Source organism: Colletes latitarsis, chromosome 14 (assembly GCF_051014445.1).
Source record: "Colletes latitarsis isolate SP2378_abdomen chromosome 14, iyColLati1, whole genome shotgun sequence".
Classification (NCBI taxonomy): domain Eukaryota; kingdom Metazoa; phylum Arthropoda; class Insecta; order Hymenoptera; family Colletidae; genus Colletes; species Colletes latitarsis.
Window position 1 is genome coordinate 27,191,567 of NC_135147.1, and position 25,496 is coordinate 27,217,062.

The following is a 25,496-nucleotide window of genomic DNA, read 5'->3' on the forward strand; positions in this document are numbered from 1 at the left end:
GAGCAAGAGAAAAAAAGGTGTCCCCAAACGAAGCGCGGACATCGCGGCTCTCTGTGACGGATTTACGTCGGGGAACGAACGAGGTCACGGACTAGAGAAAGAAAAAGGTACCGCGACGGTAAAAAAATGGACGTTAAACGGGGATTATGGCAACCTTGAACGAGTAGACCAAAGTTTTCGTAAAGTTTCCAGGTAGAAACGTTCCACTGCTCGGCTCGCGGACCGTTCCCTCCAATTTTCCACGTCGACGTTTTCGGGGGGCGAATTCCGGCCGACGAACGGAGAATTTACGGTTCGCTCGCGATAAAAACGTAACGTCGGGAATAAAATGTAAAAACGAGAAGAATACAGGGTGTTTCGTAACGATAGGGACGCGAGGACGAAACGTGGAAATCCCACGGCGTCGAGAGAAACCGAAATATGCCCATTATCGTTTTGCGAAAAATCCGTTGGAAACAATGTACAGAGTGTTCGGCCACCCCTGGGAAAAATTTTAATAGGGGATTCTGGAGGCCAAAATAAGACGAAAATCAAGAATACCAATTTGTTGATGGATGCTTCGTTAAAAAGTTATTAGAATTAAATTCAAAAATTTCAAATCGTTTCGGGAAAATTATTTTCGGCTGCGGGGGTCAATTACAATCATTTTTGGTGAATAGACATACCCCCGAAATCCTATTCACTTTCTAGAAAAAAAATGAAGAAGGTGTGAAATTTTTCGAAGGAAAACAAAAATTTCAAATCGTTTTGGAAAAATTATTATCGGTTAAGGGAGTCAATTACAATCATTTTTGGTGAATAGACATACCTCCGAAATCTTGCGCATTTTCGAGAAAAAAATTCAGAACTGGTTGAACTTTAAACGTTAATAACTTTTCAACGAGGTCTCAGTCAAGAAATTGGTATTCTTGATTTTCGTCTTATTTTGGCCTCCAGAATCCCCTATTAAAACTTTTCCCATGGGTGGCCGATCACCCTGTATATATTTCATCAAGGTTAAAAGAAAATCGCGTTCTTTCGTAAGAGCGCGCGCGATATAAATCAATGTCGGCGGTTTATTTTCCGCGAGAGGTATTTATAAATTTACGACGAGAGCCGCTCCTTAGCGCGCGGCATTGTCGTCCGAGAGAAAATTACAAGGTGGAAGGAGAACGGCTCGGTCGAAGGAAAATTGCAGCACGCTCCAACAAGTCCGTATGGTTTTTCGTTTGTGCTTCTCTGACGCCGGTGTCCGCGTTCGCGTTACGCGCGAATAAACGCGGCCACGGTGCACCTTCGTACGGCCCTGCTTTTCGACAAACTCGCCGGCACTGTCGCCGACCGATAATTCGAGCCGCCGCAAACTCGACGTCTGTTCGCGACGCGGCGCAAAGTTGGCGAACGACGACGGACCCGAGATCGCCCGGTTATCCGGGTAAATACCGCATCGGGGGGGGAAAAAAACATTATTCCGCGCGGAACGTATTCGCGAACGTGAGATTCGACACGTGCGTTCCTATCCCGCCTTTTCCGTGCACGTTCGATGATTTCCATCGAAAACGTCCAAGTCGTGACTCCGACGCTCGTAGCGTTACTCACTCCTACCTTCGAGACAAATTCCACGTCCATTGCGCCGTACACCGAGCACGTCAATCTCCTGTTGGCCCTCGGGCCAATTTGCGCTTTGCTACCGGGTTGCCGCCCGCGGACGTACAATTATTTTACAACGGTCAACGATATTCCGAAAGCTGATCTTGGAAAATACGAGACTTAAACTTTTATTAACGCTCGATAATAAATTCGTCCCGACCGAGAGAAAGGTTAAATATTATTTTCATTCGTACGATAATAACGGATGGAGCCGCGTGTGGCCCGCGGGCCACGAGTTTTACGCGCCTGTCGTCCGCCCGTTTTATCGATTCCGTTTATCGATCGAATCGCGCGGCATCGATCTTCGGGGCCAGTTTCCGTTAAATTACGTCCACGGGAATCGAAAGGGAAGAAAGGAATAAAAGAAACGCAGATAGGAAGCCCGTGAAACAAAAGCCGTCGACGAAGAATAATCGCGTCGCGTATCTAGGGAGCCGTTATTTACCGACGCCGGCGATAAGTAATTGCGAATGCGCCAAAAGTGATCGAGCGTCCGTCGACTGGCCGCTTTAAATCGAACGCACCGTACGACAATGCGTTCCTCCGAGCGATCGTTCGAGTCCGGGCGAAATATATTATTTTATTTTTATTTCACGACCTTATTCGACCGTATTCGAGAATAAAATGCACAAGAATTTATACATCGTAATATGACAATTGTCTTCTAAGGTTAATTCTGTTAGAATAATTGGCCAAACTGATTGGCTAAATAAATACCTATTTGACTGCGTTGGTTGTTTGGAATAACGGGCTGGATCGAAGTCTCGAGAAAAGTAGAATTGCAGGAAAGTTGCAACACTCGGCGGGGAGACCAAAATTGTATAATTTAGCAATCAACAGGTTGCGATCAATCGCGACAACCGCTTTTGCCAATGAAGTAATGCATGCAACGCGTTCGAGTGTGCAATAACACTATTACAGTACTGCGACCACCACGAAATCCAGATTGAAGAACCCGCACAACATCGCTAGAACCAATAAACCTTTACAGTTGCGAGATACAGAGCTTTCCAAGCACTTTGAACAGGAGTTTGAGAGACGAAGCGAAGAAAATTTAAGGTTAAAGTTGTCCTTACCTTTCGTACTGTTTTACTGGATAACGTGTAAAGCAATTCGCACGATATTACAAGGTACAGATAAATACGAGTCGACTTAAACGTATTGGAACGGAAAGGGAAACGAATATTCGAGTTCAGGGACAAGACGAAGCTTTAGATTCTCGACTGCCGCGGCAGGGAATCGCGATTGGAAAGAGGTTAGGAAACACTGGGACAGAGTGCAGTACGTTTTCAAGCCGCGAGGAAGATTAATCTCCGACATCAGCGATGGCTAGTTAATGACACATAACGTTGTAACTTTTTCGCGATGGTTGCGATACGTTGATGGTTCTTTGTTCTTTTTGCTCCCCACGTTTCGTTCGAACGTTCGAGAAAGTGGCATCGTTCGTCTGGACGCGATGACAAATACTGACGAGCAATTATTGCGCACGCACCGCGACTGTATCCTGGAGCGTAACGACTTACGTGCGCGCCCATTGGTCGATTTCCTTCTTTTGCCCGCCAGTTCGCGCGTAATGACGCGGTATATGCCGAGGAAAAGGGAGCTCTAGAGTCGCCAGATCTCTCGAGTTTCGCGAAAGTTGCAACGCAGAAACGCTTAACGAGAACATAACCTTGTTACGCGATTGGATCGACGTTCGCCGCGGCACGACGATACGATAATCTTGTCGCGTTATTGCGTAATTGCATTAACGACTTTGCGCGCATTGAATTTCCCGCGTGCACGCGTACGCGGGAAAATCGCCGAGTATCGACGACCATATTGCTATTTTCGCGGGATTTCTGTGTGGCTCTATGCAGCTGTCGCGAGTAACCTGAAAATATTCAGTCATCCCCCAATGCGAATTATGTTGTTTTTTTCTCTAGAAATTAACAGCGATCTTAAATAAACGATGGTAAATATATTTTTTCAACGGCATAGGTACGTTCCATAATTGTTCGGACAACGATGGCGGTACGAGCAACGTAACGTAACTGAATCCTAGCAGTGCACTAGCGTCAAACGTAAACACGATGCAAATTAAGTTTGTGTATATTTACGTCTCGGTGCTAGTGCAGGTACAGTATGTTATGATTCGTGGGTAGCATTTTCTCTGTTTGTTGTTACAATCTGAATTACGTAAAATTTCATTATCACCTTGTATAGGAGTGCTGGTTGATATTTTCAGGACCTCCAGTTTTAACAAACATTTATGAGGGATTTCAGAATAGCAAATTTCAGTGTTTATTGACGGAACCGAACACGTTAGCCGACTAGAACGAACAATTGCATGTACGAACCGTTTGCTGTATTAGCGTACTAAATCTTTCGGTTCCCTCGCAACGACGTCTCGTTATCTGCCCTCGAGTCCTTCTCGCGTACTTTTATCTAGGACCTCCACCCTCCTCTCCGCGCACGCCTTCTCGTTCGCAATCTAACTGCGATAATTTGTTTTGCTCCGCTGCCGACGGGAAAAATCGCCAAGTCTCGAGGCACGGGAGCCGACAATACTGTTTGGAAAGCACTTTATCATGCAATTACACGTATCGCGTGGCGGATCGACGACAACGGTAGCCACGCGCGAACAAACGAATCCTATCGATGGTAATAATTAATTAATTTTACAAGCGAACAGGTTTCCCCCCTTAAATGCGTTGAAATAATTTTCTTCCGTTTCTCTATTAGGCGACGGATAATTCTGAAGTAATACTAATGGCGACATTACGCAACCCATCGATTTACGGAGTTCTTTTCCCGATGTTTTTAAATCACCAAGGCCGACCCTTAACCCCTTTAAGCAATTACTCGTTGGCCCGTGCGCATCGATAGCTTTAGAATAATAATAGCAAAAACTATTAATGCCTTTGTGACCGGTAATTAAATCTCGCTCGGAGCGGGGGCGCGCGCGTGTGTGTGCGAGCGTATCGATCGACGAAACGTCGGGGCCGAAAAACAAAGGAAACATTAACGAGTGCAGCCGTCGCGCGCGGAAAACGCTCGCGATTTCGAACGAACGAACGAACGAACGAACAAACGGACGAAGATCACGGGTAAAACGGGCGCGTCGTCGAAAATTTCGTTTCGCAGATCGACGACGAGGACCCGGCGTTGGCGACCGGCGGCGAGGGCCCCATCGATTTTCGCGGGACGCGTATGGGGCAGCTGAAATTGACGGTGCGGCGTAAAGTTCGCGTTTACTGGCGCTGCCCATGCGGCACACGTACCCCGCTTACGTATCGTAGAGGGCGGTACGGTGTGACGTCACAGCGCTACGACTACGCGTTTAACGAGGCGTCGGTGACGTTACTCTCATAAACCTCGGGGCTCGGCTGGCCGCCCACTCACCCACCAGCCATCCACGGCGAACAGTTTCCACGGGAATTTCTCAACTCCTTCCGAAGTCTTTAATCCGCTCCGAGGACGGAGTCATGAGTGTAAAAACTTTTATCGACGCGCGTTCTTCGACTCCTTTTGACTTCAGGTCTTGCCTGACCGAACGCTTTCAAAAACCGTTACGGTTATCGACGCTTACACGACCGTACAGTCGATGGAAAATTAATAATTCCGGGGTAAATGCACCAATGACCGACCGGCTGTTCGAATCTCGGCTCTGAAACGGTTCCAGAGTTTTTAAGATTACGAAGATTCGAACAACGTTCCAGACTTTGAACGAGATCTCGATAATTATTGTATTAAATTTTTCCGTTATAGAATTCCCGGAATGATGGAACATCGGGGAACGGAAGGCCCGCTGTATTTAATTCTTTAAATTTAATTAAACAACGGCCACCCCTATGTCAGGCAACAGCGCATAATGTATTCCAGTGGGGTTTACTATACCTTCGCGCGCCTAATTAAGAGAGTTGTCTGGTGTAGAACTTCCAAGAAGTCGATCTCTTTTTTTTTCATAATTTCTTGATAAAAAATTAATCTTTAATCACCGTGCGCGCGTAAATAGCTTTAAAATATTTGGAACGAATCCATTAAATGTGCTTAAATTGTTGCCGCGATTCTTTGACATCGATCCGCTGAAACTGCACACGCACTATTGAGAAATTAACGACGGCGCAGTTTTTGGTTGACAGTGTACATTCGTGCAGCGGAACAGCCGACGGGGCACTGCTTCCGATTCCGGACTAACCGCTTTAAGAAACTTCGCCATTCCTCGAGTCACGGGTTTCGCGTCGGACGTCTTCGTAACGCCGGTTCTCTTCCGGTAAGACGCAAACATTCGAATTGTTTTCCTCCGTCAGTGCGATGTATAATACACGAGGATCGTTATCAACGAGCGAGCGTTCCTTACCAACGTCCTCGAGAGTTAGTCACCTCGAGCACCCTTAATTCGATTACTCGTCGATCCTGCGAACACTCGCTTCCTCCGTTGGTCGTCTCTCAATCGTTCCCCTCCCCGTCCCCGCAACCCCACCTCACCCACCGGTCTTCTCTAACTGCCTTTCTATGTACCAAATCGAACAGGCGCCATCAATTTCAGGTAAGTGCACATAGGGAGGCATTCGACGCCACTGATTTCACAATAAACCTCTTTGTTTCGTCCGCGGTGTATACCGGGGTTGGTAATCGTTATCAAGAAACGGTTGTGCATACGCGGCCTCTCCGCTGACAACGAGACAACGACTGAAATTTACAGCCTGCCTCGATTAAAACTGAATTCGAATTCGATCTACGCCTAGACTGTTCGACCTACCCTAACGACGCTCGATAGAACTTGGATTCAACCCCCATAAACTATCGAGTCTACAGGCTGACCCATTTGCGTCGTTGTATACAGAACGGTTCCGTAGTTTATGGCACAAATTGGGTCAGGTAGACTCCGTGGCTCGAAATGAGACGAAAGTCGGTTTCAAGTTCAGTCGACTCGAAAATCGAAAGGGCACCGGAAATATCTTTCCTGGGTTTAATTTTATTTTAATTCCTAGTTCTATCGGTCTTATTGGAAACCCCTGTGTATCAGAATAATAACATTAGGCCATGGTTTGCGGCCAAAGCCCTAGGCTAGACGGTTCATTAGTCACGCTAATAGCCTCCGGGTCCTAACCACTTTCAATTGATTCTCTTTTCAAAATTAATTTGGCTTCTAACGGTAAACGGTCGAATTGCGATATTAAAATTACCAATAATTTTGAAGGAAACTAGGAAGTCGAGGATTTCAGAGCGTTTGAATAAGTTTGCGTGGACGCGGGGGGAAATGATGCCAACCCGGGGTACAGGTGTAACTGGTATCAGCGGCCGTAATTACGCGGCCACGGAAGTTTAGCGTACTCTCCGGGCGACCAATAAAGTAAATTGTATCGTCGCCGCGGCGAATAACGATAATTAACGACGATCGAGTACCACGAGTGTTTCGAAGGGTTTCTCTTTCTCTGGAGGGTTTGTACCGTGCCCTCTCGAATCCGAAGATCCTTTTCGGCGGAGGTACCCAACAAAGAAACGTTCCTAGCCGGCCGTCCCCCTTCGGACCTTGCCGCTCGGGGAACCCATCGCGTGCATCGTCGCCATCATCTTCGACGTATACATAATTTCGCTCGGTCGCTCCCTAATCGAGCCCTGTCTCCCTCCGTCTATCTCTCTCTCTCCCTGTTCCCCCGTCGGAGGTTCGTTTCCCTTCGTCGTCGTCCCCTGTTCTCTCGCATCAGGTGCGTCACGAAGCTCTCGCAGTGCCCGGAGGCATCGATTTCGTCCACGTTGCAACCTGGTCGCCTCGACTCGGCTCGTCTCTCTTCCCTGTCGTTTCTTGTCGCCGGTCGGCCGGTAATTTTGGACCAGGTTGGCCAGGATGGTCTATCGGTCGGTGGTACGGTCAAAAGACGCGGTTCTAGCCTCTTTACACCTAGGAGTAACCCTACGATACCGTAGGGTCGAGGTAGAGTAAGGTCGAGAAAGGGGGGTCGCCAGCGATGGTTCGAGGGGTGGTGGACGAAGGATGGACCGAGGGAGAGCCAGGAGGAAGCCGGGAGGAGGGGTGGGTTCGTGGAAGGTGGCAGCAGAGGGTGTAGAATGGGTCGTCGGTAGAGGGTGTAGGAGGGTGGTGGTCGTGAAGGGTGGCCGAGGGTGGCGGACGGGTGGATGGGGAAGAGGAAAGGAGGGTGAAACGGGGGAGAAGGGGGGGAGGGGGGGGGGACGCCTAGCTGGAAACGCGTCGGTTCGCCGGCACACTAAGTATAGGCGTCCTCGCGACGCCGGCCGTCAATATACCACCCCTAACTAACCCCCCGGGGGGTCCGTGGGTGTTACTGGCTGGTAGAAGCGAGACCGAGGGACGAAAGTACGGGACGCGGAGCGTTGGCGCGAGAGACGGTTAGCGAGAAAGAAGGTGCGACGAGGAGCAAGATAGCCGGACGGATATAGAAGGAACGGAGACGGTGAAAACACGAGAAGGGTGGGTTGCTTCTGCACGAGGGATCGTCGCCGTCGCCGTTCCCGTTGCCGTCGTCGTCGTCGTCGTCGTCGTCGTCGTCGTTGCCGTCGTCGTCGTCGTCGTCGTCGTTCTCCTCGTCGTCGTCCTCGGTCGTTGTGTGTGCGAGGGTAGGTGGGCACCATCCAACCATCCTATCCCATCCTATCCTCCTGGCGCTATCCTATCCTGGCGTAGCTTAGTTTAGCTTAGGGCCCTGCCACCCGGGAGGCTGCTGCCGTCAGAGGGAAAGAGGGAGTCGGTTACGGACGGAGACGAACCGAGGAGTAACGAAGAGGGTCGTATACCGGGCTGACGAGGACCAGACGAAGAGGTAACCGGTAAACGAAGACAGAGAGAGAGAGAGGAATAGCAAGAGGACGAAGATAGTACGGGTATAGGGTTGGTGGTAGGACATTGCGGATATATTCGCCTCTATCCAGCAAACCGGCCTCCTCCGCGCACCACCGACCGACGGCGTAGCAGCATCCTCTCCGGCGTTTCTCTCTCCTGGCCATCCTGCGACGTAATCAGCGAGAGAACCACCACCACCCACCCACTCTCTCCGCCAACCCACCCACCATCGACCCCTTTCTGCTCCCACCTCCTCCTCATCCTCATCCACCTCGTCCTCTTGCTCTACCTCCTCATCCCACCTTCGTCTCGCGTCTCACCGCGACCACCTACCAACCCACCCCACTCGCTTTGCACTACCCCTCGGCATCCCTTGCCGGCTGCCGTGGCATGCATCTATCCGGACGTCTATCTACCTATCTATCTCGATGCACTGGGTGTCCAACCGAAAACCGGCTTCCATTTCTCTCCTAGCGCGAATTCGGCCATCCAGCCTCGCTAACGATCCCTCCGGTTACCAACCCACCTACCGTCGGACCTTCTCGTGCTAGATCCTTAATGGCGATCGCGGTCCCAGATATCCGCGTAAACGTGACGACGCTCCTCTGAAATATATGCAACGGCGCGGCGTCGTTTCGTGGAAAAAGTTTGTCGCCGCTCAGCCCCAGGGTCAGCGAACGGGTCGCGTACGCCGCTAACGGTCAAGAATTTGTTTCGTCGTGAAACCGATTCCGGGGGCCGTAGAAACGATGCCCGATAGCGCGTTTCGCCTTGTTTTCGTTTTATCAATGGAAACGAGTTTACGGCTCGCCAAGCGTCGAGCGTCGTTTATCATCGAACGAATTCCGCGCATCTTCCTTTCCTTATTTCTCCCTTTTAACTTCTCCTTTTTCAATGCATTCTTTTCACTTTCACCGGGGAGCGGAGGACAGCGTTGATTTCATTCATAAGTATTCACGGTACTTCATAAGGTCCAACCTGACGATCCTTAACGGCCCTCCACCTTATTTAACGTCAGCCTCTCGAAAGTGCTTAAAGTTCCTTTTAACGGGGAAACTTGTTCCATAAACGAACAGAGACCGAGAACCAAAGTAAGCCAGTTCGGATTAGAGAACGAACCTTGGAACGAAGAGTTAAAGAGAATTTTCGTAAACGATTAGTAACGGTCCGTTTTCGATTCGGGAACGCCAATTAATAACGCCTCCGGGATTAATTACCGTTAACGCACCGTTATTCCACCGTCGTGTGGAAAACACCCGCCTCGTGGAATTATCAAAAATTCTCGTATAATTACGTTTCAACGGATACGCGTAATTGCGGTTCGTCGTCGTTCGCGTCGCGCCGTTGGCTAATTGCATAAACGAGGTACAAGTTTTTCCATCGGTGTCGCAGGAATCGCGACCAATTACGAAGGTGAGCGAGGACGAATGACCGTGTGGGAATACCGCTCGGTATACACGTGTATCTGTTATTGTGATATGGATGTTAATAGGTTAGGGGGTCTCCGGAGAATGTGGGGTGAATCACGATTTCGATAAGGGTTTATATTCCTCCCGCTCTCGTCCATTCTTGCCAACCATCCTCCTTCCTCGATTCGTTCGCTTCTCCCTTCCACACCCCCTCCCCCCTCCTCCCCCTTTTCCGGCATCCCTTTCTCTTTATCCTTCTGCGTTACGCCGTTTCTCCCTCTTCTTCCCACCGCTCTCGCTCATTGAAAACCGGCTCTAGGGCTTCCAACGTGCCAGGTTTGCACGTATATGGGTGCTCCCGCACCGTGCACGCGTGTTTGTACATACGAGGAGGGACACGCGTATCCGTATATACGTACGTACTTACTTTATAGCAGCAACGTCAGAAACACGTGTACGGCTCGTTAGAGTACGCCGAGCCCCGGCACGGTCGCTCGCGCTTATGTATCACCGGTGTATTTGTAACGATCGGCCGTCAACGAGGCCAGTCGCGGAGACCCTCTTCGAAGGTGGCTCGCCAAACATTAATCCGAACTCATAAACACTTTTATGGCGCGAGCTTCGGGGCTAGGATTATCGTGTCTCGCGCGTCGCGTACGCTGAGAACGCGACCATATGGCGTTCCCAATGATCGATACCGATACTCGATATGAGGGGTCTTCCCGATATCGATCATATCGATTTTATCAATCGCGTCTCTTCCCTCTGTCGTTCTTTCGATCCTTTGGTCCACGATTATATTTAAATACCTAATTATTCGAAAGAATCCCTTCCCCGCTACTCGATATCCTGAAGAAAGTGAGAGAGATCGTAGGAAGCGTTTGCGAGAAAGACAGGAGCGCGGCCCTCACTTGCATCATTTGTATTAAAATACGTAAGAAGTTTAATCAGAGATCCAAGATAAATCTGCAACCTTTTTGTACTATATTATTCCCTGTAGAACAAATGTTTTTCCATTTCGCTGGATATTTACAGAGAATTAATACGACGCGGTTGAACTTGTTCGCTGTCGAGTAAGAATATTTTTGAATCCGCGAAGACGGGAACCGCCGTGCGCGCGCTTCCCGGCGTGATTTGTTTACGGGAGAAGAGATTTACAGATGCGATTAATGTGTCTAACTTGTTGAGCGGTTATGCCGATTTACTTGGTAACGGACTTCAGAGGTTCGCGTCTTCCCCCTTTAAGTTTCATCCGAGGTTACGAAAACGAATAGACGTCGCTTCTATGAAGTTTAAAACTGGGCTCTTGCTGGGTACTTCCACTCTCCGTTCTACACAATCAACGGTATAATCCGTTCAGTTGCCCGACGAAGTTACAAACTTGCCTACCTCCGTCTCTTGCCAGTGGAAAGAACTGGGGAACAGCTGTTACGTAAATAGTCAGGATTGACACGAAGGATCAACAGAGAATTCTCGTTCTCCGAATGAAAACGTTTGCCTTTTGCCCGAAAATCGTTCGGTCGATCAAACGATGCGAAATATCGCAAATTTTTCCAACCCTTCCCGTAGATCGTACGAGTCGTAATCTGTTGGGTCTTTTAGCTTACGAGAGGTCCGATGATCGAGAACCGTAACCGGTCAAAGATTCCAGAAGCTCCGCGACGAACTGCACGCACGGTGCTTCCACCGCGCGTGTTATAATTCTCGCGAACCGCGAATATCGCGGATTACGTAACGGCCGTCGTTCTATACATAACCAAGCCGAATTGGAGCGAAGCCGTCGGCGTTCGCGATTAAATAGAATCACCGCGCCCGCCTTTTCTATTAGGTCATCCCACGAGTAACGCCGCCTTTTTTCACTACTCGTTCAAGGCGTCAACAAATGGACTCTTAATCATCCGTGTCGTTTCGACGAGTTCAAACATGACGGAGGAAGTTAAATTCCCGATTTAAACTTTGGTATGCCTGTTATTAATAATAAAGTTCCGTGGGGAGCGATACGCTATTGGACTGATATATCGCGGCGTGACGCCTCTCGTGCTCGCCACCAGAGGGGTCGGTTTCTCGCAAGCGCTTGACCAACGCACCCAGCTAAAGCATCGGCACGATATAAAAAGTTGGGAATAAATGACACAGTCAGCATCGAAAGGATCGAAGTGGCGCTGCGCTATTTCACAGCGACGAACGCAAATAAACAAATCCCGCGGCTGTTCCGTCATCCAGCGAATAAATATCGCGCAAACATCTGATATTTGACGGTCGGATATTTTTCTACCGCGGCGGGCAAATATTCCCCGGCTCTGGTCTCTGCTCGGACGAGGTCTGCGGCCATAATCGACGCCAAGCGCGATAAAGGTCCCGCGCGGCCTCGAGCCCCCCGACCCTTATTTCCGACTACGCCCCGCGAATTCGGGTTCCGTAGCTTTCCGAACACCGCGTACACGCCGGCAAAGCATCGCGGCTTGTTCGTGTGCCTCGGTGTATACGGTTTGCAGGCCATGTAAACCGCGTAGGTGTAAACCCGAATGCGTGAGTGTTGGTGTAGGGCGGCCTCCGCTTCCTCGCGCGGCGGGACGCACATAGCCCGAGAGCCGATGGAACATCTAGCCGAAGTATACAGGGTGAACCACGTATCCCGTCCTCGGAGTCGGCTGACACTTGATTTACGAACGAATACGAATTTTCGTACCGTGTTCGCGAACCTAACCACCGTTAACTTGCGAACGCAAGCTTGACCGACCTAGAGAATCAGCGAAGCCAATGTTCCTCTCTTGCTTCGGACGATCTGTGCGGTTATGATTCCCACGAATCGTTTTTCTTTCTACCTTTACACCAGTCGTCATCAGCGACAAATTTTATACGAACAAAATAGTTGGTTACGAAATATTTCACTCTGCGATTCGAATTCTTGAAGAACCTTGCGGGGCTGTATTATCGAAGGCGGAGAATAACGTATTAGATCGGTAAGAAGGAAAATAATTGGGATGGGCAAGGTATATGGTTCGCCCTGTACAGGCGGCAGCAGGGGCTAGGTACTATCTAGTATCTAGTAATACCGGGTACTAGGTACGTACGCGCCGCGGACGCCAAATAGTGGTTCGCATATTCAGAGAGATAGCGACGTCGCTCGGTGCGATCGCCCCTGATTTAGGCCTCGTTCCCTCGCTCTGTCTCTCTTCCTCGTCGGTGGTCACTATTCGTCTCCCAGTCTCTTCTTCTCCCTCTCTCTCTTTCTCTTTCACTCTGTCCCTGTTGCTCTTGGTCCCTCCTCCTTTCCTTCGCCCTCGGTCGTTCCATCTCCCAACGCGCGCCAACACACTCAAGACTCGGTGTACACACGGCCGTATTTGCCCGTGCACGTATATAAAGGCACACATAGCACTCTGGTCGCGTCCACGGATAACGTCCTCGATACGGCAACCAGCAGCGGCGAGCACGACATCGAGGCGTCCCGAAAAGCGCTATCTCGCGGCACCCCGCTCGAAGCCGACCAATCAGCGCTTCGATCCGCGCTTTCGACCGTCGCGCTTTGATCATGTACCCCGCGACTGATACCCACGAGCATCGTCGTCTCGGCGTAAATCACGTCCGCTTCGTCCTCTTCCGTGAACGTCGATCGCCCTGGCCTTCGGGTGGGGAAGAAAACTGCCTGGGGAAATTATCGATGGCGCGTAGTCGCGGAATTAAAGGATTTTTCGGTGCTTCCGATTTCGAAACGTTGCGATCGAATTTTGCACTTGTTGGTTCCTTGCCAAGTGTTCCAAGGAATTTGGCTATTATTTAGATGCCAAGTTTAATACGACCAAACGTAGCGTAAAGGGAAATTCGAAATATTTCACACTTGACACGTTCGCTGCTAGCGGTTAGCGTGAATTACTTAAAAAATTCGTTCCACGATCCAAGTATTGCTCGTTGATAATATCTCGGTAAAGTCGCGGGAACCTTGAAACGAGCCTCGATATTTTAGATACTTCCGAACTGATCGTTATAATCCTTTTGAATCGCACGCTTGATAAAGAGATCAGACGTCGATGTCGTTCTATCCGCTTTAAATGGTTCCGTGGCTCGGAAAAATCTTGGAATCTTCTCCGCGGCAAATCAACTTTAGTCTAAGATTGGAACTTCTCGTCGAATCATTTGTTTGCCGATTATCCGAACGGTTTAGTGGTTCGATTACTCATCGAATAAAACTCGAATACTAATTTAAACAATTAACTGTTACTGCTCCGTAAGTAGTCTGTAAGTATTTCACTTTGAAACGTCTCCGATGGCACATCGGACATCTTGTTAAGATCCGGTGCACCTTTGAAAGAATTAATCATCGTCTGAAAAGTTTCTCACGCGTGCACGTCCCGGTTTGAAAACATCTGCGTGCCGATCACACGCCGGTGGAAGGAAAAACGTTGGATCGCGCGATTAAAAAAGTAAAATTTGCCGAAAACGTCTCGTCGTTCTTGTAATTTCCCCGCAACGAGGTGTTAAATCCTATAGAGATGTATTTATCGTCGTGGCGCGCGTCGTATATCTCACGATATTCACGCCGTAGACGACGGCTTCGTCGAGGCTGTAAATTATCGTGCGGGACGTAAGTTCATGGTTGAGAAACACTGAGCGCAGCTGCCGCGGCGGCGGTATCTCCGTGTTGTCTGCTACCTCACACCCTCGTCTTGCGTCCCACGTGGGTGCCGGTCGAAGGGGTCGCGCGGAACGAGGGTGACGCGCGGGGCAAGCGAGGGACGACGGTTGAGGGGCCAAGGGGGGAGGGGCGGGTGAGCAACGCCAATGGGCGAGAAAGCGGGACCGAGGGCGCCGGAGGGTAGAGAGAAGGAAGGGGTCGGCGGATAGGGTAAGGTTAGGTTGGGTGGACAGAGGGGGCGGAAGTGGGTGAAGGGGTCGAGGGATAGCCGCACCACCCACTGACCATCTCTGCCCTACCCTGGCCCAGGCTACGCGCTCTCGCAAAAAAGACTGCCCTCTCCCGTTCCAAGACACGAAAGGGCGAGGCGCCCCTTGGACAACTTCGAAACACCTTCAGGACCTTCTTGCAACATTTGCCCGGAAACAGAAGCGAAACCAATTCGAAAACTGTCGCGAAATCGTATTTCTTTCCGCGAAGCTACAGCTGACCGAAACTTGCTTCCGACCCCGTTGGTCCTTTTTTCCGCGGATTTAATATCGCGCGCATCCTTTTGTGTTCCACTGATCCCGTTTCGTTTTGTTTGGTTGTTGCGTCTTTCTCTTTCTATACCTCGGTGATTCCCGCGGTACGATGTAGTAAATTCTATGCGTAGATCATAATACGGTGACGTAGGTCAGGGACCGAGAATACACACGGGCTGCCACGTGCTCGCCGGCGTGTTTCACTGTGTACACTCCTCGTATGGACGATTAGTAGCTATGTGTGCGATGTATTTACTCTTTGGTATTGTTATTATTATTACTTCTGCGTTTTCACGTGAGACTAACGGTAACGGAAGATTCTTTCATAATTTACCGGTTGTCGGTAACGCAGATTAGATTCATAAATTGAGATCGATTATACTCTTCATTCGAATGCTTTAAATGCAATTTACGTACGACTTGAAACATAGAAAAATGTAGAAGCTTTTCGATAAACAAACATAGTCGAGTATTCTATTTATCGATCACCGGTATAAAGTTCGCCAGAAAATGAAAAACATATTTGCTAACTTTATATCTCGATCAAAATAAATTCCTATTAATCCCGTTATATATACTCTTCTTTCTTTTCATTTTTATGTTCCAATTTTGTTTGTGTTCACAGCCAAAACACTTGCGATCACCAACTTGGTTGCAAAAGACCCAAAAAGGCAATTGCTTCGAATGCGCGACATTTTTAACGAGCTTGTTACTAGGACAAGGATATAATGCATTCGTGGTAAGCGGCTACGCGTCTAGGGAACAAACTATGCGCGACCTGACGAAAACATCGTGTCCCTACATACGGCAATCAAAACCACCGCCTCTTTCGCTGAAGAAACAAACTGAAATTTCCAAGTACAAACTTAAACCGCCTACAGAATATAAAAGTCAATTTTTGGCGGAATTAGAACAGGAAACGGAAAAGAAATTTCAAGAGAAATTACAACGGCAAGAAAGGGAGCAGCAGAGATTAATACGAGTAATTAAACGCTATTGTTTCTTCATCGGTAACGTAACGTTCTACTTTGATTCTTACACGAGAGAAATTATTTTCGGCTTTAGGAGTTGGAGCAGCCTCCGTTGGATAAGTATTGGGGACACAGGATACATGCTTGGGTAGCGATTTTACCAGAGTTGAGTGGACTGAGGGATCAGGAGATTTCCTGGCCACTTTTTATCGAACCTTCGACTGGCGTATCTTATAAACCGACGACCGGTAACGCCGATGAGCTGTATCTGGGCGTAGAGAGTATATGGAACGATCAGAATTATTGGGTGAACATGCAACCGTTCTCAAAATCGTGTGCAAACATAGTGTGGGATTTAACAAAAGTCGAACTATGGGAGCATGTGCTGCCTGGAGAACCGTGGACAATGCGGGGAATAGGAGAAGCGATCGATGAAGATTCTGCCATATTACAAGAGAAACATTTAGACATGCCTTTCTCGTATGTACAGGAAATAAACATTAGCGACCAGGGTTCGTAAAATTTTTTGTTTTGTGGACAAGGTACGTGAGAATTTTTGTAATTTGATTGCATGTTTCAGAATTTGAAAAACGATACCCAAACGGGGCAAAAACAATATTTTATAAGAAAACGAAAGTTGAACTTTACGCGCCCTACATACAACCAAACGGTTTGATACAAAGGGTCACTCTGTACGACGATTACGATTACGCGATTCCTATCCAAGTTCAAGAAATTTACGCAAACAGATCGGACAATCTCGTAGAATCGAAAAAGGATTTAACCAACGGTTCCGTTGTAGATTATTACGACAGAGGTCGCCCGGATCACTGCAAAGGTTTTATCCGATACGAAATTATTTCTCGATTCGCGAGGACAGGTAACGATCTTCCTTTTCGATTGATCGATAATCAAATTCGCAGAACACCGATATTTCGAAAATGGTTCTAATATGGTAGACGACGAACGGACCTTACACTTTTACCACGTCGCCCGTGTCGACGGCCTGTCGCAATTCGAGATGCACCCGACTTACTTAACGCAACATTTTATTAACCGTGATGACTTTCTGTATTATCGGTAAGTAGTATAGTTTTCATTAAATAACAGAATGTCTTTTGACCAGTGTCGCATAACCGTTATCGATTCAAAATAAAATTACAACGCTACTAACGGCAAGAATTAGAACTTACTGTACCGAGTGTACAAGTCCACATTAAATAAATTAAATTACGTATCACGTAAGAATCCTTCGAAATTCAAAGAATTGTAAAAGTTGCAGCATTTAACAATTAAAAAAAAGACAGAAACTCACCGATCGTAGAATATGATCGAGTAATAACCTGGTGGCGAATCGATGGCGATGCTGTTGGTCGGTGGAGAACGTTCTTGTAGTCGTATGACGATAAAATGTGCAAATTCTGTAAAGAAACAGAAAGCATTTTATTACAATTTGTTTTTAAGAGTATAGGGATTCTAATGAATATTTTCTGATTTTTATAAATATTTTAAACTTTCCAACGATTAAAGTTTCTTAGTCACTTATAACAGCAAAATTTCTTCGTTATTTTAAACTTGGATATAAATGCAATTTGCAACGAAAGATTATAAATAGTACCTCAAAAATATACAATCGTGATTAAAATAACAAAATACAAACCATTCCAATTTCTCACTAATATCTAACGACGCCATTTTATACTGCCATACAATTCATGATGCACGATCGTTACGGATCGAAGTGAAGAGAAATACAATTAAATCTTTTTTTGGTTAATCTGAACACTAACCAATTATGAAATGACGTATCATGCTTACGACACACAGAAACTCGATAAAAAGACAAAACTATGTACACAATCGTATAAAAGCTATGTATTTTTATATACATATCATTTGTTCTTATAATAAATTAGACTTTACAGGACATACATACTTCGTTTGAAATCCATTCGAACTAACTGTCGACTAACATGGCGTCGTTTGCGCGCCACCTAGCATGGCTTTGCAAACAAATTGCAATCAGCAACTGTAATAGAAATAAACAACCATTTGAAACAAATGAGTTTAAATAAATGTACTTGTTTTATAATTAAACAATTAAACCCAAAATATATTATAAAAGATTGTTATTTAATTCAGAGGGACAGTTACAATTCGACTGCGTAGAGATAAAAGAACAATCTAAATCCGATCTAAATTTTCTCACGATGTCGATAGAATTAAAAATTTATTAGTATCATGCAAAATGAATAATAATTATATTCTGTTAAGGTTTCATAATTCTCTAAATATGTCCTCTCCCTTTAATTTTCACGGAACGAATGACCTATCGCTTTAATCAGGGGCGGCCAAGAGAGGGGCGAAAAGAGCATCGCCACTCTCTTGTCACAGGAGTTAGGAAATCTCAACAAAATATTAATCATTAATTTTACATTCTATACTTCAATTCGTGCAACACCTACCCTCATAACATGATAATCTTTGTCTGTCGTCCTACATTTTATCGGTGACGTCACAATACAACGATGATATAAAAATTTCAATTGACTTACAAACAGGCACGTACAGTTTTGTCAAGAAAAGAGCATCCCTGTGTTGAACGATATACATTACCGATATATTTGGGTAACGTAAATTTGATATCAAACGAAACCATCCTGTCTGTGACGTAACCTTACACCTTACAAGGCGCGCAATTCGAATTTCAGGCAATCATTGAAAAGTTTAACAGAAACGAAGGGATCAAAGCCAGTAAAAATATAGCAATTCGCGAATTCGCAATCGGCGAGAATGAAATACGGCTTACGTATCACTATAATCCAGAACAGTATTCCAGAGCTACCAGAATGTACGTAAAACCACCGCTGGCAGAAAGGGGTGATCGACTTGTTCTAAATCCTACAATGATGCAAGCATACAACGTAGGTTTCTCAAAATTGTTAGCAATAGGAGTATTTACGATAAATTCAATTTTATTTATTGCTTACAGCCTTCTGACCAACCCGACAAGGCTCTCGAGTTATTTTACGAATTAGAGCTGCAACTGAAGGAGGAGGATCAATCTGTAACTCACGTTAGAAGCGCTGAAGTTGAAGTGTTCAACTTTATCTCAACGAGAGAGAATGAGTACATAACGCCAAAGCTGTTAACGTCTGTATTCGACAAACACAGAAACGAAGGATCTCTAACAGACGTATCCATGGTATAAAAATAACAATGACAAATACCTTCGTTTATTTCACCGATTAATATTTCTAATTATTAAACGTAGATCGATTGGGCGCGTACACAGAGCGAAAAAGACATCACGCAGGACGTGGATTATTTAAAACCATATTTAGCGCGTATAGGAGATTCAAAAGAAATATCCAAAGATCGCGCATATTTATTACAACACGAGTGTCTCAATGATTATAAGCAACTACTTGTGCGTAGAGCAAATAAGATTTTACGTAAATTTGACGAATATTCGCAACAGTTGGAGAAAATGCAAACGTTACTAACGCAGGTGAAATATTTTTTTTTCTGTAAAATGAATTACCATATCGAATAGAATGATACTTGAATAATAAATTGTTTTGCACAGAGCGAACATTTAACCCGCGAAGAGGAAGAAAAGATATTGGAGGAAATGAATGAGATAAATTTCATCTTGATAACATTAGAGACCAGATTGAACCGTCATAGAGATTTAGTTCCAGTACGATACAGAATGTTAGTGAGCCACTTACAACAAAGCCCACATCTCGTATTACTCCAAAATAATTCGAAATGAATGGAACAAGGAACCGATTGCTTCGAGTATTAAAACAAGGTCGTATGATGGAATATATGTATACGCAATTCAAATAAATACATTTATTGAAAAGACCAAGAGCCCATTTGTCCGATACATCGACCTGAAATGATTTTCAGATATAAATATTTTTAATGTTTAATGGTAGATTAACACGTTTTACGTCACTACCTTCGTCATCGAAGGTGGCCAATGTAAATTTACTAAGCTTGTTAGTGAAATTTCCGGTATTGCAACCTATCGAATGATCCGTCAGACGATCGATATTTGCAACATCGCCATTAGCCCCATGACGACGATATTCCTCGGCGAAACCAGAAATTAACGTATCCATCATTATTGCCTAGAAATAAAGTAACTTTGTACTTTCAATATTCCATTGTACATGATCGTCTAGCTATAAATAAATCATACTTGTCTTGAGAATACTTGTAGAATTTTGTAAACTCGTGCTCCATTCTCTCGTACAGGAAACTGTAAGAATAGACAAGGCAGGCAATCCAGGTTACCTTCGTCAGAAGGCTTTGCCATTTCCCAACTCAGTTCAGAATATCTCAATCCCAATAATAAACTCTGTATGAAAATTATCTTCAATTTATCGCGTGTCAAATAATTGATTACTATATGAATTCGTGTTCCTTACGCATTGCATGTCGTCGACAATATAAATGCCTGATGAATTTATAGCTATGAGTACATGCATATCACGATTCGTGATCCACGACGCTAGACCTCTTACAGGGCGCTCGATTTGACCTTGAAAGAACGCTGCACCGTAACAGGGTAAACTCCAACAAAACTCCAAGTATTTTCTGATAAGTTTCCTTGAATTCGTGTTCGTTCCTGTGTGATTAGGTATCCGCTTGTACTGTTCAAGAAGGCGTGCCTCTGGTGCACCTTTACCTCCTACCAATCCTAATCCAAGGCCTAGACCCAACAGCAAACTGGGTGAAGTGTAGTGATGTGGTAGAAATCGACCCCGGTGTCTTCTGAAGAATGCTAGCGTATGACTTTGCGGATTGTACGGGCCGAGTTCGATGCGTGCCTGCAGTGCTCCTAAGCTAGCGTATCGTGCTTGGCCTTCGCACGGATAGCGTCCTAATAATGCAAGTCAACGTGTCGTACAAAATAATAGAAACAGACCAGCCGAGTATCTTACCCTGCAGCACATTATTTCTAGCTTCTGCGTATAATAACTCCAACACTTTAGCTTCCTTTATTTGTTCTTCGTCTGACCGAGAAACAAATACGTTCCTCCTGAGGCACAGCAAAGGTTCCTCGTCGGTATCCTCTATTTGTGAACTATATTTTCTCACTAAGCGATTCCACTTTGCAGCCAATTCTATAGGTTTGTGGCTCGAGCGTAACTGAACTTCTAGCCTCGAAGAGCAAAGCCACAAAGCAAACACTGTTTGCCCGGTAAGCAAAGGAGCTCTTGCCAATCCAAGTTCTCCTTCGGTTTGTATTATTGTGAGAATTTGTTGCGCAGTGAAATTCTGTTCGATATCCATTGTTAAAAAGATTCCAGTCATTAAATACACAGCTATTCGAACAGCAGGTCTCCCTATGTTTAAATACTGTGGTTGATTGACCATCATCGCTGGGTGAAGAATATCGCAATGATTTTCAATAGTTCTCAAGCGTAACTACAGTTTTGAATGAATGGTGTTACTACTTACAAGTTGATGTATGTCCATCGGGTTTGTAATCATTTTGGTAACGACGAATTGGCTGTCTTCGAATCGTACAATCCTCTTGCACCTCCATATTCTTTAATTTTTATTTAACCATGTATGACGTTTGTTTAGCATTGTACTTTTTTAGGATTCACCATTCAGAGATTTAATTTCATAAAAATGTATGTTGTTTCATTCATATTTTCTGTTCTTACTGTATATTGATACTAAATATACTGTCATATTCAGTAATGTGCTATTGTCTCCATACAAAATATAGAATATTTTATACAGTAATACGTACGTGTTTGATATCTAAAAGGAGGGTATTAAATAATTCGTTTTTGTAGAATAAGTGAAATTCTACTGTGCAAAGTAAATTGCAATTAATTTCTCAGGAATGATAAATCAAAACAGTGCTCTGCCTGCCATCTGAACTAGGGAACCAGTTATTGATTATTTCAGCTCAATAGTCCAGCAGACCCTTCCCTTGCAAGAATTTCCATTGTTTCAAACAAGAAAATACTGTCCTTTATATATAAATAAATATGAAAACATAATTTCGTTATTCAATACACATAAAACTATATTAACGGAATAAATTTTTTTCAATGAATTTTACAATTTTATTAAGTCTATCATCTAATTTTAGGTACACATAATATAATATTAAACATTCATAAGGTACAAAGTAATCTTTTATTTCTTCGTTTATTTTTTATTCTTATATCTCTGTCAAAAGTTTGTTACAATTAACAAAATCGTGCAACTTTCTTATTTTTACCGTTACATACTTCCACAGTACTTTCAGAAACTAAAACTACGTGATCGTGAGAACTAATTTCACTGTTTCGAAAAGTGATGTACTCTTTAAAGAGTAGTCGCTTTTAAGAGTTCCAAATTGTTTGCAATCAAAAAATGTGAGGGAGACAGAATTTCGTGAAATTGGAATAAAAATAAATTTTTTTTACATAAACTCTTATTAAATAAAACCGTGAATCTTAAAAACTATATTAAGTCAGCTACATTCATAGGCATTTCGTCAATTTGCGTTGAATAATATTGTTCTATATCTCGGAGAATCCTTATGTCATCAGTTTTAACAAAATTAATGGAAACACCTTTCCTGCCAAAACGACCGGAGCGACCTATTCTATGAATGTATAACTCACGATTGTTGGGCAGATCATAATTGATTACAAGGGACACTTGCTGCACATCTATTCCTCTTGCCCAGACATCGGTTGTGATCAAAACACGACTGTAAAATAAAACAGTATGAAATTACAGAAATTCTTCTTGAAACATTATAATAATGTTATATATCTGGAGACATACCTTTGACCAGACCGGAACTCTTTCATTATGTTGTCTCTCTCTTTCTGTGGCATATCTCCATGCATAGAACAAACCGTGAAATTAGCCTCTCTCATTTTCTCAGTTAACCAATCTACTTTACGTTTTGTATTGCAAAATATTACAGCTTGCGTTATCGTCAATGTATCGTATAAGTCGCATAACGTATCAAACTTCCATTCTTCCCTCTCAACAGCAACAAAGAATTGCTTTATTCCTTCCAATGTCAATTCATCGCTACAAACAATAACAAGTTATTATAAGTAAACCATACTGGTTCCTTAAACCTGAAAAATGTTCAGCTTACCGTTTGACAAGAATACGAATAGGATCTGTCATGAATTTACTTGTCATTTCCAGAATTTCATGTGGCAATGTTGCAGATACTAGCACAACTTGCGTTGCTGGAGGTAAATATCTGTACACGTCGTAAATTTGTTCCTTAAAACCCTTATTTAACATTTCATCTGATTCATCGAGAACTAACATTTTTATAGCTCTGGTTCTGAGAACCCTCCTTTTTATCATATCTGGAAATACCATGGAATTATTAATTTCGTTTATTTATTCACACTATTAGTTTTATTAATATCAATTGCACAATTATGTTACCAAATACTCTGCCAGGTGTGCCAGATACTACATGCTGCCCATAATCTAGCTTTCTGATGTCCTCTCCAAGGTTGGTGCCTCCAATACAGGCATGACATTGAACATTCATAAAATCTCCTAATGCCAAAATAACTTTCTGTATTTGTGTTGCTAGTTCTCTTGTAGGAGACAGAACTAATACTTGGGTTTCTCTGACTTGTGTATCTAAAGATTGTAAAATGGCAATTGAGAACGTTGCGGTTTTACCAGTACCGGACTGAGCTTGTGCGATCACATCTCGTCCTTTCATTATAGGTTTGATAGATCGTTGCTGAATTGCCGACGGTTTCTCAAATCCTGTAATTGAAATGTTATTTTACTACAACTTAAATTTGTACTTACGTAGAATATTACAAAATACGCATACAGGTTATGTTTACGTGACATAAAAAAATATAAATTTGTCGTAATACCGTAAGCATAAATTCCACGCAACAATTCATCTCTGAGCCCCATATTATCGAATGTCGGAATGACTTCCACATCTTCACTAGTTTCAAACTCAACATTTGATAAATCTTCTGTTTGTGCAACGCGACGAGATTTCGCTTCCGCCATTTTTGCTAATAACTTTCAGGATGCCGAACCAGTCAACCATACATCGGAGATGCCAGATTGTACACCGGGTGCACTACACACACTATACCAGATCACACGTACGTGAGCTCGTGGAGTATCGGAAAGTTGACAAAGGCAAGCTGACACATGCTCTCTTTCTCGAATAGTTCGTTACTTTCAACGATAGATGGCGCTCATTTTTTTCGACCTCAAACCCTCTGGTGCTAAAACGCCCAAGTTTGTCGTGGAATAGTTTGTTACCATCAACGCTAGATGGCGTTTATTTACCGACCTCAGGCCCCCTGGTGCTAAAACGCCCAAGTTTGTCGTGGAATAGTTCGTATTGTCCACGCTAGATGGATTTCTCGACAAACTTGGGCGTTTTAGCACCAGGGGGCCTGAGGTCGGTAAATAACCGCCATCTATCGTTGAAGTGATGAACTATTCCACGACAAACTTGGGCGTTTTGCCGTAGATGGCAGTGCAAATCATGTACCACCGATGGGTCACATTTTCTTTAACTTATGCACAGAGAACATTACGGACAAATTAAGCAGAGGTTGCAGTCACTTATATAGACACTACTGTAGTTATTATAATAATAATAAGCTTTAGACACTGTTTATTAATTAGATTGAAGTACATATAGTCTCAAGTTAATGTGTATTATGCTTGACGCGATGTGAAACCATGTACTTGTCGAAAGGAACGTGCAAACTACAAATATGTCTTTCTTTGTACATAAGCCTAAGATCTCTATTCGTTTAATAAATACAATGCAATATATTGCCTCGATATCTAATTATTTCAACCAACAAAACAGCATCAAAATACTATAATTTAGCTGAGCCAGTGACCATTGTAAAAATCGTATGAGATTCCTCATGCAACGTGTAGAAGTCCTGTTCAATTTTCATAATCCCAAAGGGACTAGCTAACGTATGATTGTCTCGCAGTTACTTTGTATTCTAAGGGATCTAATGACTCTTTCTAGTAGCAAGTTATTAAAATAGGGATAACAAACATTTTGTGTACATAAATTCCAAGCGTATAAATTTATTTCAGTTCTGGGGAGGACGTATATATGTATACACACAATGCATTACTTTGTTATTATAATAATAATAAGATTTAGACACTGTTGCTGTCAGAAGACACCGTTAACCTGTGTCTTAGGTTAGCGATGTCTTCTAACAGGAATAGGACTGTTTCTAGACAAGTTTGAGCCTTTGGCGTTAATAGTGAAGCATTTACAAGTGATCTAAACTATTGAGTACTCAATTGTTGCATTAATAAATAAATTAAAGTTAGTTTTCGATCGTAAATAATTGGAGCACCATCTAGTGCGCAAAAGGGTGAATTATTTCTCGACAAACTTGGGCGTTTTATTGTTAGATGTCATCTTGATATATGTAGATATACAGTGAATTACATAGCTATTATAATATTAACAAGCTTTAGACACTGTTCACCTACATAGGT

General features: G+C 44.4%; 3 protein-coding genes across 5 annotated transcripts in view; 1 reads left to right on the forward strand and 2 right to left on the reverse strand.

Annotated features, from left to right (window-relative positions):
• LOC143349885 (dynein regulatory complex subunit 7-like) overlaps positions 1 to 19,752 on the forward strand; it is a 152,589-nt gene extending 132,837 nt beyond the window's left edge. Inside the window, exons 3-11 of the mRNA XM_076781503.1 lie at positions 15,629 to 15,985; positions 16,069 to 16,486; positions 16,555 to 16,812; positions 16,898 to 17,054; positions 18,536 to 18,602; positions 18,686 to 18,898; positions 18,967 to 19,179; positions 19,249 to 19,485; positions 19,564 to 19,752. Of these exons, the coding sequence (XP_076637618.1) occupies positions 15,629 to 15,985; positions 16,069 to 16,486; positions 16,555 to 16,812; positions 16,898 to 17,054; positions 18,536 to 18,602; positions 18,686 to 18,898; positions 18,967 to 19,179; positions 19,249 to 19,485; positions 19,564 to 19,752 (2,109 nt within the window). The remainder of the gene's footprint in view (positions 1 to 15,628; positions 15,986 to 16,068; positions 16,487 to 16,554; positions 16,813 to 16,897; positions 17,055 to 18,535; positions 18,603 to 18,685; positions 18,899 to 18,966; positions 19,180 to 19,248; positions 19,486 to 19,563) is intronic.
• Bili (FERM domain-containing protein 8 Bili) lies at positions 18,450 to 21,954 on the reverse strand. 3 transcript variants are annotated; one of them, XM_076781547.1, is made up of 7 exons: positions 21,754 to 21,954; positions 21,453 to 21,676; positions 20,933 to 21,373; positions 20,417 to 20,871; positions 20,188 to 20,346; positions 19,945 to 20,116; positions 18,450 to 19,876 (listed from the first exon to the last, which is right to left on the reverse strand). In XM_076781547.1, the coding sequence occupies exons 2-7, from the start codon at positions 21,538 to 21,540 to the stop codon at positions 19,836 to 19,838; spliced, it is 1,356 nt and encodes a 451-aa protein (XP_076637662.1). In that variant the 5' UTR covers positions 21,541 to 21,676; positions 21,754 to 21,954; the 3' UTR covers positions 18,450 to 19,835. The 3 variants fall into 3 exon arrangements, with proteins under 3 accessions (XP_076637662.1, XP_076637663.1, XP_076637661.1); XM_076781548.1 differs by having other exon boundaries at positions 20,933 to 21,337; positions 21,453 to 21,954; XM_076781546.1 differs by having other exon boundaries at positions 21,453 to 21,954.
• Positions 21,955 to 22,129: 175 nt separating this feature from the next.
• Positions 22,130 to 24,073, reverse strand: LOC143349903 (eukaryotic initiation factor 4A-III). The gene is made up of 5 exons (XM_076781551.1): positions 23,870 to 24,073; positions 23,418 to 23,753; positions 23,113 to 23,335; positions 22,788 to 23,042; positions 22,130 to 22,710 (listed from the first exon to the last, which is right to left on the reverse strand). Exons 1-5 carry the CDS (start codon positions 24,012 to 24,014, stop codon positions 22,458 to 22,460), a joined length of 1,212 nt encoding a protein of 403 aa, XP_076637666.1. The 5' UTR covers positions 24,015 to 24,073; the 3' UTR covers positions 22,130 to 22,457.
• Positions 24,074 to 25,496: the final 1,423 nt, after the last annotated feature.